General features: G+C 55.8%; 1 protein-coding gene across 1 annotated transcript; it reads right to left on the bottom strand.

Annotated features, from left to right (window-relative positions):
• Positions 1-3,109: 3,109 nt before the first annotated feature.
• On the bottom strand, positions 3,110-10,761 carry TMEM184A (transmembrane protein 184A). The gene is given in 10 exon segments (XM_075058394.1): positions 3,110-4,752; positions 5,171-5,368; positions 5,465-5,634; positions 6,034-6,125; positions 6,704-6,779; positions 6,871-6,961; positions 7,901-8,066; positions 8,775-8,999; positions 10,468-10,626; positions 10,628-10,761. Coding segments are annotated over 10 exon segments (1,545 nt in total). The 5' UTR covers positions 10,745-10,761; the 3' UTR covers positions 3,110-4,501.
• Between the last annotated feature and the right edge of the window lie 977 nt (positions 10,762-11,738).

Raw genomic sequence — 11,738 nt, 5'->3', positions numbered from 1 at the left:
CTGGTCTATGGTCAGCGCTTTAGAGCTTGAATTGATCTTCAGTGGAGTGTTTTCCTTGGGTTTTTTTTTTTTTTTTTTGCCTGCCCGTCCCTGGTGCAGCATACATCTGGCTGCGGCGCTGCCGGTGAGCGATGTGTTTTTAGGAGGCAGGCTGGGCGAAGGCGAGTGTGACGGCTGCTCGGGCTTTTGCAAACAACTTACCCAGGCTGGCGTAGCTAGCTCGCCCATCTCCCAGCCGTGTCGTGGTGCTTCCTTGGTGTATTTGGAAGATTCTCAAGGGCTAGCTCTTGTCCACGCTGCTGGTCTGGTAGATCCCGTGCTCAGACCGTGTCTATCTGTTCTAACCCAGGCTGCACCTTTGTGTATAATCAATCCGTGGGTATTTCTGGTAGTACAAGTGGGGACCGATAGCTCAGCAGGCACCTGCCTGCAGTCGTGATGCTGAGAGCCGGCTGCGCAAGGCTGCTCTTGGCTTGGAGACCCTCTGCTGTGAGACAGGTCGCAGTGCTGGAGAGAGATGCTCCCATCTCCTCCGTTGGGTTGTGAAATAAATATCCCTTCACCGCTTTCCTATGCGACTGCTTGTGAATAAACTGCTTTAACCCCTTGCATCACTTTTTCATCTTTCTGTTTTTCCCTGTTTGGGCTTTAAAGAGGTGGTACCTTCTGCTAGCGAGCTCCTAGGGGTCATGGTAGCTTTAATCCCCTATTCCAAGGGGTTGATTTTCTTTAGGGGACAGCCGAAGGCGGAAAATGCTTGGCCTGTGCTGGGTTGAGGCAATAGGTTGGAGGCAGACGGGTGCGTTGGCCAAAGTTGGAATTAGAGGTAGGGCAAAGTGGAGAGAAGCAGGGCTGAAAAGGCTTTGTGTGTCAGCAGGTAATGGATGGTCATTAGGTGCCAGAGGTGGGGCCAGGCAGGCTTGGCTGAGCAGGGATGTGGGTGAAGCCTGGGGAGGGATTGCAGTCACTGTGCTGAGCAAGAAAGTCATCATCGGCTGCTTCAGCTCCTGCCTGGAGAGATGGCAGCGAGGAGCTGGTGACAGCGGAGGGGAAAAGAGAGGGAGATGGGCCAGTTGTGTCTGTTGGAGGGATGGAGGAGCATTATTAGTGAAGGAGGAGAAGGGCATCAGGAATGAGGCAGGTGGAGGTTCAGCAGCAAAAGGAAACTCAACCTTCACCATGCTTAGGGGAGGAGAAAGTCCTAGAACTGTGGGGAGAAGAGTCTCTGTGAACAGGGCTGCTAGAGCACAAATCCTGCTCTCCGATGCAGGTCTGGCAGTTTGCTGCCTGTTAGCAGCTGGGCCCGGGGACTCGCAGGTAGGTGCAGGCACCCAAAAAAAAGAAATCTCTGCTTCCGACTGGGCGCTGCGTGGCAAACAGCCGTGCGTGAGAGTGCTGGCTTTGCTGCGGTGCTAGCGGCCACCTTCCTTCCCCGCCACGAGCAGGGCGTAAACCTGCCTGACCCAAGCTCAAAAAGCACCAGGAGAACCGATAGCCGCAGCCCAAGCCTCGTCCTTGGGGAAAGCCCGAGGACGAGCGACAACTGGAAAACAAATCTGCCGACCACCGGAGCCTGCTGCTGGCAGCGAGAAAAGCTTGTTCCTCCCAAGCTGCCTGCTGGCGTGGCTCCAGGCACAGCCGGGCTCCCGTGTAGGTCACCCGTGTGCTCGCCGCCAGCTTTCCCCGCGTCCTTGTTGAAGAGGTGGAGGAGACGCATTAGCAGAGGAGCACAGGACCGTGTCTGCTGGGGAACGCGTTCAGCCTGCAACGCCGCCGATATTTCTGTTCCCCGCGGATGCGTTTTGACAGCGAAACGGTTTGAGGGCTGTGACAGCACCCAGCCTGAGCTGCGAGCTCTTGCCTTTCTCCCTTCTCCAAGAAAAAAGGACGACCAGGAGGCCACTCTCGCGCCTGCTGGAGAGAGGAGCGTTGCCTGCTGTTGCACGGTGCAGCAGCCAGCTGGTGTCCAGCCCAGCACGGCTCCTTCAGGCTGGTATCACACTGCTGACTTCGATGAGTCACAGCTGACTTTCCCCCCCCACACCTTGTTTTGCTTGCAAGAAAGACCTGTTTTACATATAATACAGTAATCAGGGCTTGACATAAATAGGCAAATGTTATTGTCTGCAGTGGGAATTGCACCTGCTGGCAAGAGCAATGAATGCAGCCCATTATGCACCAGAGTCGATCATTTGTGCAATGAAGTACAACTCCGCTTCTTGCTGTGTTCTTGTGCAAGTCTTTATCTCGGTGGCCGCGAGCGTGCCGACAGCTGTGCCATCATCACCTTTGCAGTCTGTCCTCACCCCGGGAGCCAGAGCAGCCTCTGTTCCTGCAGCTGTGGCTGGCCCTCTCCCAGAGGGGTGAAGACCAAGACGTTCAGCTGAGAGATGTCCCTGCTTCAGTGCCGGCTGTGTTACAAAGCCAAGCAGCCTCATCCCTGAGCACTGAGGCTGCACTTTGCAGGCGGGAGGGTCCTGCTCCCGGGATGTGCAGGACCCTGGATGGACGCCTGGATGCACAGAGCATGTGGCTCTTGTTTATGGACCTCGTCGCAGGAAAAGTGGCGGTGGTCTCACCGGCTGAGCAGGTATGAGCAGTGGTGCTTCAGAGCAGAGGGACTCGCAAGACTGGCTCTAGCTATAGGCTGCTCATGTGGAGTCCAGGCTTCCAGCATGATAAGATTTCTCCAATAGTAATAAATAGAGGTTGTCTTGTCGGTGCTGGAGTCTGGGCTTAGCTTGTCTAAAGCAGATCCAGCAGCTCTGAACTGCTGCATCCACAGCTTAGGCAAGGGTTGGAAGAGGTGCAGTGCAAGGAGAGGAAGCAGGGGACACACACCCTCCTTGTGGAGTGAAAAAGATAAGCACAAATCCTGTGGGAATGCCAAAATATGCAGGATGCTGCATGTGCAGGTATTTCTGCTGGGCCAGCATTGAGGGGCAGGGAGGACACTGAGCTTAAGAGCATTGGCATTAGAGCAAGAACAGGCACATCATGGGCTTTGCTTGCTGACCTAAGTGAAAACACTTGCTCACTCTGTGGTAGAAATTGCTGTTTATTAGAAAAAAATTCATAAATAAAATAATTTCATGTTGTGATTTACATTTTGCAGCTTAAGAGCAGGGGAAAAAAACCCAAAACAGTAGGGGTTGCATGTAAAATGTCTCTAAGCCTTACCCGTTGGTTTGTTTGCCATGTGACTGCAAATCTGAGGCTGTAGACTTGCCTTCATCCTTTCACTACCCAGCTCCCACCCCCAAACAATAGCCCAGCCAGTGCCTAAGTTCCCAGGGATCATCTGATTAACAAAGGAATAGAAATTGGACTAAAAATTGGGGGAAAAAAAACCCAGAGAGAAAGTTTAACAGAAGGATGCTTGCTCTCCATCACTGATACGGGGAGAATCCTCCATCTTCCCCCGCCAGCTGTCCTGCCCTGAGCAGCAGCATCCCCCAGTATCTCTCCATCCCCACCACCGTCCCCAGTATCTCTCCATCCCCACCACTGTCACCCGGCCGGGCTCAGCTCCCGCCTGCCTTCCCACAGGTTGGGCAAAGCCCAGGGACGGTAAATAGCGAAGGGTTAGGAGGAACAGACAGTTCCCAGTAAGCGCATTCCTACCACCACCAGTCACAGTCTGGTTCCCTAATGAAGACTCTGATAAGGAAGCTGGAATCTCTTTTAACTTCTGATCCGTTCAGAGATAAGCTGGTTTAGACATAAACAAGTGCTTCTGTCACCAGCCGCTCTCAGAAATGCAGCTGCGAGGCCACGGGTTAGCCCCGAGTGAGGTCCTGCCGCTGCTCCCACGGGAGTTACTCAGACAGCTGCATCCCCATCTGGAGGGAGAAGAGGATGACTTACTCTTCCTCCCTGGTAAAGGTCTTCTGCACAACTGCGTAGGCTTTTCTGGGAGAAGGAGAGGGGAAAAGATGTAAAAATAAGGAATGACGTCTTCCAACTCTTACCGGGTTTTGAGGTGAAGTGAAGTCACCTTCCTGGGCTGGTTTTCTCCACGGGGCCCTTGGAGATCATTTTTTACTCAAATCGGGAGAAACTAGAGCAGAACTGTGCTGAGAAAAGCATTTCTTTCAGGCCTCAGTACTGCTCGGAGGAAAGAGGAGGGCGAGGGTGGCTGATCCATCCTGCAGCCCGGCTCCTCTCCCTGCCTGGCATCCCCCGGCATGGGCACAGACGGGGCTGGCATCAAAACCCCAGCAGCGGGGAGGCAAAGCCCAGACCGCGACACAGGGCTGCTTAGTCTCAGCAGCAAAGGCAGCCCAGTCCCTAACACCGGTAGAGATGGGACAGCAGAAGCTGGCACTATTCGATTTAACCTTTCCCTGGGTTATTGCATCTTCCCTTCGAAAGACTGGCTTTTGGGGTAGAATTCCTGGCTTCTCGGTACTCTGATTAGACCAGGTTGTCTCAGGCTCGAGACAGCTCCCATTTGCATGGGTTTAAACCTCTCCAGTGTCACTGTCCCCTCTGATGTCTCCTACAGCTCCTCATCTGACAGGATCAGCACTCTCTTCTCGATGTTTTTGCTCTTTCTGCTGCTCGGTCCCTCCACCCTGGAGGCCGTGGGCCCGTTCTTCCCCGGTGCTTTGTGCTCTGCCTCCTGCATTGACTGCTGGGTGTACTGCTGGTACGCGGGCGAGAAGTTGTGGATCGCGTCCTGCACGATGTCCTGGGGGCTTATGGTCTCCTTCAGCCCACTTGAGATGCTCTGCATTGGGGCAAGGTTTGCTGAAAAACAGGGAGAGCGGGAGGGTGGTGGGACATCAGTCAATGAGCCCAAGCGCTCCAAGACTGGAGCGACAATTTTTCTTAGAAATTCAAGATCAGGGCCTCATCTTGGGCCACGTCACCTTGTGGTAGCGAGCACCAAGGAGAAGAAAGGCAACCCCAGCTCCATGTTTCAAAGAGGATGGAACCTCTCCAGCAGCATGTGCCGTAATACCATAATCCCCTAATTCTGCCCGTCCACACCAAGGTGTCTTTTCCCATCTACTTGCTGTGGCTCATGGATACCATGAGGGAAGAGGGAGAAGGAACTCATGGAGCACTCCTCTGGTGGCTTTTAGCATCCCATTGGTAATGCTGTAAGGGGGTGTCTCCTCTTTCCTTATTCACTGATGAGGGAAGGAAGAAGAGAGGAAGTTACCTGTTGAGTTTTCTTTCTTTTCTCTGTACACCTGGCAGGTGAATGCATAGCGCAGGGCAATGGAAGCAAAGAGCATCTCAATGCAGATGATGAAGTTCTGGTAGCCAGCAGCCACTGTCCCAGCTCCCACTTCCTTCCCATCGATGATTTGAACTTCAGGGATCACCCCACATTTCTCCAGGATTGCAAGCAGTGTCCCTGTACAGGGGAAGGAATAGGGATCAGCTCTGGTCCTGTGTCCCTCGGTCAGGTGGAGCTACGGGAGAAGCGCTGGGCGTCCGTGGTAGGACCCACCTTGCCAGAAGGAGAGGAAGATGACTGCCTTGATGGTGATGAACTTGAGGACCGGCTCAAATGGGCGCAGCAGGTCCATGGTGGCGAAGTAGAAGAGGAAGAGGGCGTAAAGCGCCAGGCTGACGGAGAAGTTGTAGATGATGGTGATGTAGAGGTAGCCGCTTTGGACGCTGTGGGGAGAGAGAGAGCTGCTGTCCTGGGCTGCGGGAAACGAAGCAAGTACAACTGGAGGCAAGGAAGGAAGAAATGGTGGGGGAGAAGTGTGTGACTTTGCCACAGGGGAGAGCACAGCCCAGGAGGGGAAGGAGAGGCAGGGAGAAAGGGGGGAGCAGGGGGCCACTCAGCTTTTCCTCCTGGTGGGATCTCCTACTATGGCTCACAGGAGTTTCGTCCCTTTATTATTTGGGGGCAGAGCCTCTGTTCCCAGGTGCTTTGGGCTCCCTGTGCTCTCACTACCTGTGGAGCAGCTCCCTGGGGGGGGTGGGCTGTGAGGACACCCTGTCCCTTGTGATGGAGCAGGGACCCATCCTGTCCCCTTCACCCTCCCCAGCCCAACCCAGCATCCTCACTTGAAGTCCCCATCGCGGTACTTCCCGAACGCCTGCAGGACGATGGTGACAATCGCCATGAGGGGTTTCACGATGCAGAACTGCAGCGTAGCCTGCACAGGGGAGAGACATGGTGCACCCTGGGCAGCAGGGACATCCCACCACCCTCCCTGCAGCTCCTGCCACCCCAGCCCCTCTCCTCCTGGGAAAGAGCAGTTCTCCATCACAGGAGGGACCAACACTGTGGGGTGAAATAGGAACCAGCTCAAGGTTTACAGACGGGAGAGAGCAGGGCTGCCGAAAGGCAGCTCCTGAAAGGCACCGTAGCCACTCTGAGGTGGGGGACCAGGTGGCTTGGGGGCAGAGCGGTGCCGGGATTCAGCCTGCAGCACAGCCCTGGAGAGTTAGAGAGCCGTCCAGTCTAACCTGGGACTGGACAGAGATGGCAATCTCAGCTCTGCAGTGGGAGGAGACCCTGACTCAGCAGTGAGTCAGAGGCAAGGACAGCGAGCGTGCCGCCCTGCTGCTGGCCAGGTGCCGGCAAGCTGGGTGAGCTGCCTCCCTCAGAGGAAAAAAAAACAAATAAAAAGAGCATCTGGGGAGAGCAGTGAAGCAGAGTCCTCTCTGCAGGGCCGCCCGGAGAGCCCTCGTTGGAGGGGAGCGGAGCTGATGCGCCCCATCGGGTACCCACCTGCTTGCAGAAGCGCAGAAACCCGATGGAGTAGGACATACCCTGAAGGCAGCAGGTCCCATAAAAGCAGCTGGACCTGGAAGCAGAAGCCGAGGAGACGTCGTTGGGGCTGCTGGATGGGGAAAGCGGGTGGAGGGCCAAGGATCTTGTGGGATGCTGGGACTTACACAATGGGTTTCCCTCGGATCTCTGTCATGATGGTGCTTTCCCCTCCGAGGTACTCAAAGCACAGGCTCAGGAAGCTATAAATCACGAAAGCTGGCAAGGCAAGGGCAGACACGATCAGCAGGGATGATGGAGATTCGAGAGGCGGTTGTTACATTTTACGTTCCTTCCTGCTTTGGTGTTTTCTCATCCACCTCAGCACTGCATAGGGATTTGGGACACTGGTGGGTGGGAGCCCAGCGAGGGGAGCAGCAGGTCAAATCCATCTGACTTCCAAGCAGAGTCAGACGCACCGCACCACGTGCGCAGGGTTCGTTGCAGACGCAGCAGCCCCTCCGTGCACACACAGTGCGTGCGTGCACGTGGCAGCAGTCGGACATCCCAGCAGTGCTCGCGGAGCCAGCCCCCGTGCACACCCAGACAAACCCAGGCAGGAGTGCAAAGGCCAGGGACCATCTGCATGGAAGGACCTCAGAATTGTTAAGGAGCAGCACAAGTGGCTGGTGGCCAGCAAGGAGCAGGTCCTGAACAGTTTTCTTGGTCATCCCCATCACTTATTTTTCATATACTCCAAACCCGAAGTAATACGCGTGCCCACATCCCTCCAGTCCCCAGGGGGAGAGCAACAAGGTGGAAGAGCAACCTCAACCCTGACAAGGTTCCCCTGCACCTCAAAACAGCCCAACTCCCCAGTTTCTTCGGTACATCTACCTTCCGCTTTAGAGAAGCTGCATTTCTACCCCAAAGGCAGCCAGAAAACCTCTTTCCCCAGGAACATGAAGCTGGGGTCTCTCTGACCCTACAGCCAGGCATCAGAAAGGCACCAGCTCGTGTCTGCCCGTGGGGCATCCCCTACCTGCTCCCGATGGAGAAGGAAGGGGAAAACCTCTGCACGGAGGAAGGGACAGTGGGAAATGAGAGAGATGGAGATTTGCCACTTTGTGCAATCCAGGACGCTCCAGAGACACAGGTCAGCGAGACGAGAGCCCTGCTTTGCCATCAGCCTCCCTGCCAAGGAGAGGCTGCGCTCACCTTCGTAGCAGTCGCGCACCGAGTCGAAGTAGACGTAGTACTGGTGGCTGCCGAGGAGGAGGAGGCTGAGCCAGGAGTCGAAGGCATAGATGGGCACGATGAAGAGGATGCGGATGATGTAGCGCTGCTCCTTGGGGACAGTGTAATTCCTCAGGTGTGTGTAGATCTGCAAAGTACCAGGTGTGCAAGAGCTGTGGCTACCACCGGTCAGGAGGGGAACCAGAAGTAGCCCCAGCCCACAGGGCTGCAGGAGGCTCATCCCATGTCAGCCCTCCTCCTGGGGGCGAGAGCACCTCCGGCTTTCCACCACAGACCCATCGCAGCGAACAGACACGTGAGACAGGCTCCATCCCAGTCCCTGGAGCAATCCCTTCCACAAAAACATGTGGAAATCGGGTCCCTTCCCCGGGGCTGTGCAAGGAGGGTGTCCTCCTCCGTGCCAGCCCCTGTGCAGCCCCATCCCAGTGCTCGGAGGCACCAGCTTGCCCCAGGGCTACCTTCAGCAGCACGGATCTGTGCAGCACCCAAAAACATGCCCACTGGCAGTATGTTTCAAGGCAGCCGGTGGCGTGCGCCCCAAAGACACAGACCCCAGGGTGGCAGATGAGAAACCCCACTGGGTGTTGCCTCCGGGCAGTGCCAATGCCCTGCAGTCTCTCCTGGCTCTGGCAGCCATTCGGGGAGCGTGCGGGCAAAGTCCAACCTCCCGAGCTGCCAGCACCAGGCTCCCGACCCTGGAGATAGCTCCTCTGGGCAGCAACAGGAGGAAATACTTATCCGGAGCCAAGTGATTTGCCATGAACTTGGGGGCAATCAATAGTTTTGCCCTTGCGTCAACCCCAGCGCTGAGCCCCGTCCCCACTCCAGCCCGTACCTGGTGGAAGGTGACGATGAGCGCCGACCACACAAAGATGCCGGAGATGACCTGCGCTGCCGTCGTGGTCAGGAAAAGCTGATGGTCGTCCTGGGAATCGTTGTGGGCAGCCGTGAGCAGGGTAAGGGCCGGGGATGGCGAGGCTGAGGCCAGCCTGGCCACCATGCCGGGTCCCAGGGTGCCGGGTGCCGTGGAAGAAGGCAAGGCACGCGTGGCATTACTCATCTGCAGGGAAGGAGAGGTAAGGGGAGCGGCGCAGGAGGGCAGGACTGAGGTAAGCTGCTGAAGGGGAAGGTCCCAGCAGATTTCCCAGCCCACACAGTGCGGGCAAACCTCCTGTGAGGTTTATCTCCTCTCCAGGGTTGTTTTCGGGGTGTCCCTCACCCAAACAAGCCTATCCACCACGGTTGGGTCTGCTTCTCCCAGCAGGAAAACGCAAACGGCCTTCAAGAGCAGACCCTCTTTCCTCTGGGGAGGTGTATGCAGTCCCCATATCCCCTAAAACACACACCTCTCTTTCCCAGCCTTGCTCCTTCCTGTTTTCTCAGGGGTTGCTATCCCTCTTGAAGGGGAAAGACCTGCCTACATTCGTGCCCCCGTGAGTTCACGCTCATGGCTCAGGACCCTTTTCCATCAGGAACCAGAGACTTAAGGGTCAAACTCATCCCTCACCCATGATAATAATGAGTCCCTTACCAACAAGCCATCAGGACACTGATGTCCTCCTCCTTGGGAGCCCAGAAAAAATCAGGATCTGTGTGGTTCCCCCCAAATTTGTCTCCTTCCATCATGCATGGCCTGCTGGGGGCAAGCCCCGAGGCTGCCCAAGAAGCCAGAGGTTTGGCATCACCCAGGTTGTTTGGCCAGACTTGGCCATTTTGGGATTATGGGGGTCTTGGTGTGCCAGTAATGCCAACCCAAAGACCTGAAGGGCAGCCAGCAGTCCCTCCTGTTCCCAAATTAAGCACAAGGGAGAAAGCCTGCCATGCTGCAGGCGGACCTGCTGCCCTTTGGGGATGCTGAAGCGCTCCAGCGTCTCCGCAGCAGGTCTGTCTTGAAGACAGTTGTCCCAATGCACCGAACATTCCCAGCACAGAGGGTGGCTGGGGCATATGGGCACCGTGTACCCTGTGGCTCAGGACAGCAAGGACCAACCTAATAATACGCTCTTATTTATAGGGCAGCTTCATATCTCAAGGCCAACAGATGCATAAACTGCCATGTTTGGCCTCTCTTTTTGCTAATCTGTGGAAAGGTGCTTTTTCCCCATATATAACAGCAGCAGTTTTAAAAAAAAACACCACCAAACAACCTGTGAGCAGAGCTCTAACAATATAGATGCTTCTTGGTGCATTGTTAATAAACAAAGATTTTAGCTGCTGGGTAACTATCATCTGGGGGTAAAACTGTAAACATGAGCTGGTAAGAGGCAAGAAAATATCTGCCACAGATAAAAGTGGTAGGGAATGACCTTGGTCCAATTAAACACAGCAAACGAACCAAAGTAAGAGCTCGCCCTGCGGCTTCCTCTCCTGCCCTCTCCCCGAACCCCAACCTCACAGGAGAGGAAATTCAGCTGGTGTCAGATCAACAGCCCTAAAAATACCTTTCCCCCCCCCTCCGCCTGGCAGGAGCCGCCTGTAAGCGGAGATGCCCGGGGCGGCAGCGTGCTGGCGAGGTCCCAGGAGCTCACCCCGGCGTACCTGCGCCTGCGAGTGGGAAGCGGAGCCGGAGATGGCTGGAGGGAGAGCGGGGCCGATAGTGTTACGGAGGCAGCGGGGAGCTGGGTTTCTCCTCCCTGCAACTGTCCCACGGCCCTGCCCCGGGGAGAAGGATCCCAGGGAGAGCCGGAGAGGGATATGGTCTTTGGACAGACTGCGACGATGCCGGACCTGCCTTGTAAACATTAACAGGAGGACGGAGATAGCTTGTGGCACGGGAAGGGAAGCAAGAATCTGGCTGTGCTCCATTCTGCATCACTCCTCACTCTTTTTGGGGGCTGCCTTCCTGCTGGCTGGGGCTGCATGGCTGGATTTGGCCACGCTTTCCCTCCGCCAGAGCATCACGATAGGGAAGGACGCGATCCAGCTCGCTCCCCAGGACACGGCAGAGAGCTGTGCTCATTACTAGACCCATTTATTCTGTTTTCGACCCAGGGCTGTGCCACAGATGCTTGGCCCAAGACATCCCAACTCCTATTAACTTTCGCAGCCGTCGCAGTACGAGCACGGTGGCACCAGCAGCCAGTCCTGGCAGGCTCCCCTACATTGTCACACTCTGAACGTGGCGGAGCAAGTCATTAAAAACAAAAGCCTCGGTGCCGCTTGGAGACAGGGCTCCCAGCTCCAGAGGTAATTAGATCCTGGCTGTGCAAGGTAGCCGGGCAATTCAATGCAGTTAGAGGGCCATTTGCTTCCAAAACAAAAGGCGGCAAGGAGACACAGAGAATATTAGCTGCAAAACTCAGCTTCTTGACTGGACTGTGCCTGTGCCACATCCAGTCTGGCTGTTTCCAGACACCTTGCAGGTACCTGTCACACAGTGTCTATCTGTTATGCTCACTCCCTGGCTTATTAGAGACACTAAGTGAGCACTAAGCAGAAAATAAACTGAGCAATGAAACCTGTGTTCAGGCCGGCCACCTGCAAACAGGGCTTTTCAGTTTGCCAGGGATTCCCCACCATCCACAGGCTACCAGAGCCCAGACTCCCAGCTCACATCCCTCCCAGTGTCCCAAAGCACCCAGGACAAATCCCCACCTCAGCAGCAGCCCCCCATGGGGGTGGGTCAGAAAGGTGAGCCCCCACAGCCCCCCACCAGTGAGTGCCTCTGGGGTGCTGGCTATATGCCCCAGTAAGGGGAGGAAAAAATCCCTGACCCCCACCCTGGGGTGGGGAGCATCTAGGCTCAGCCTCACCAGCACAGGAGACACACCTCACCTCCTGATTGCTTTCAGATAAAGCC

This window comes from Buteo buteo, chromosome 27, assembly GCF_964188355.1.
Source record: "Buteo buteo chromosome 27, bButBut1.hap1.1, whole genome shotgun sequence".
In the NCBI taxonomy this organism is placed as follows: Eukaryota; Metazoa; Chordata; class Aves; order Accipitriformes; family Accipitridae; genus Buteo; species Buteo buteo.
The sequence above is the reverse complement of the archived record's forward strand: the minus strand, read 5'-3'. Positions and strand labels throughout refer to the sequence as shown.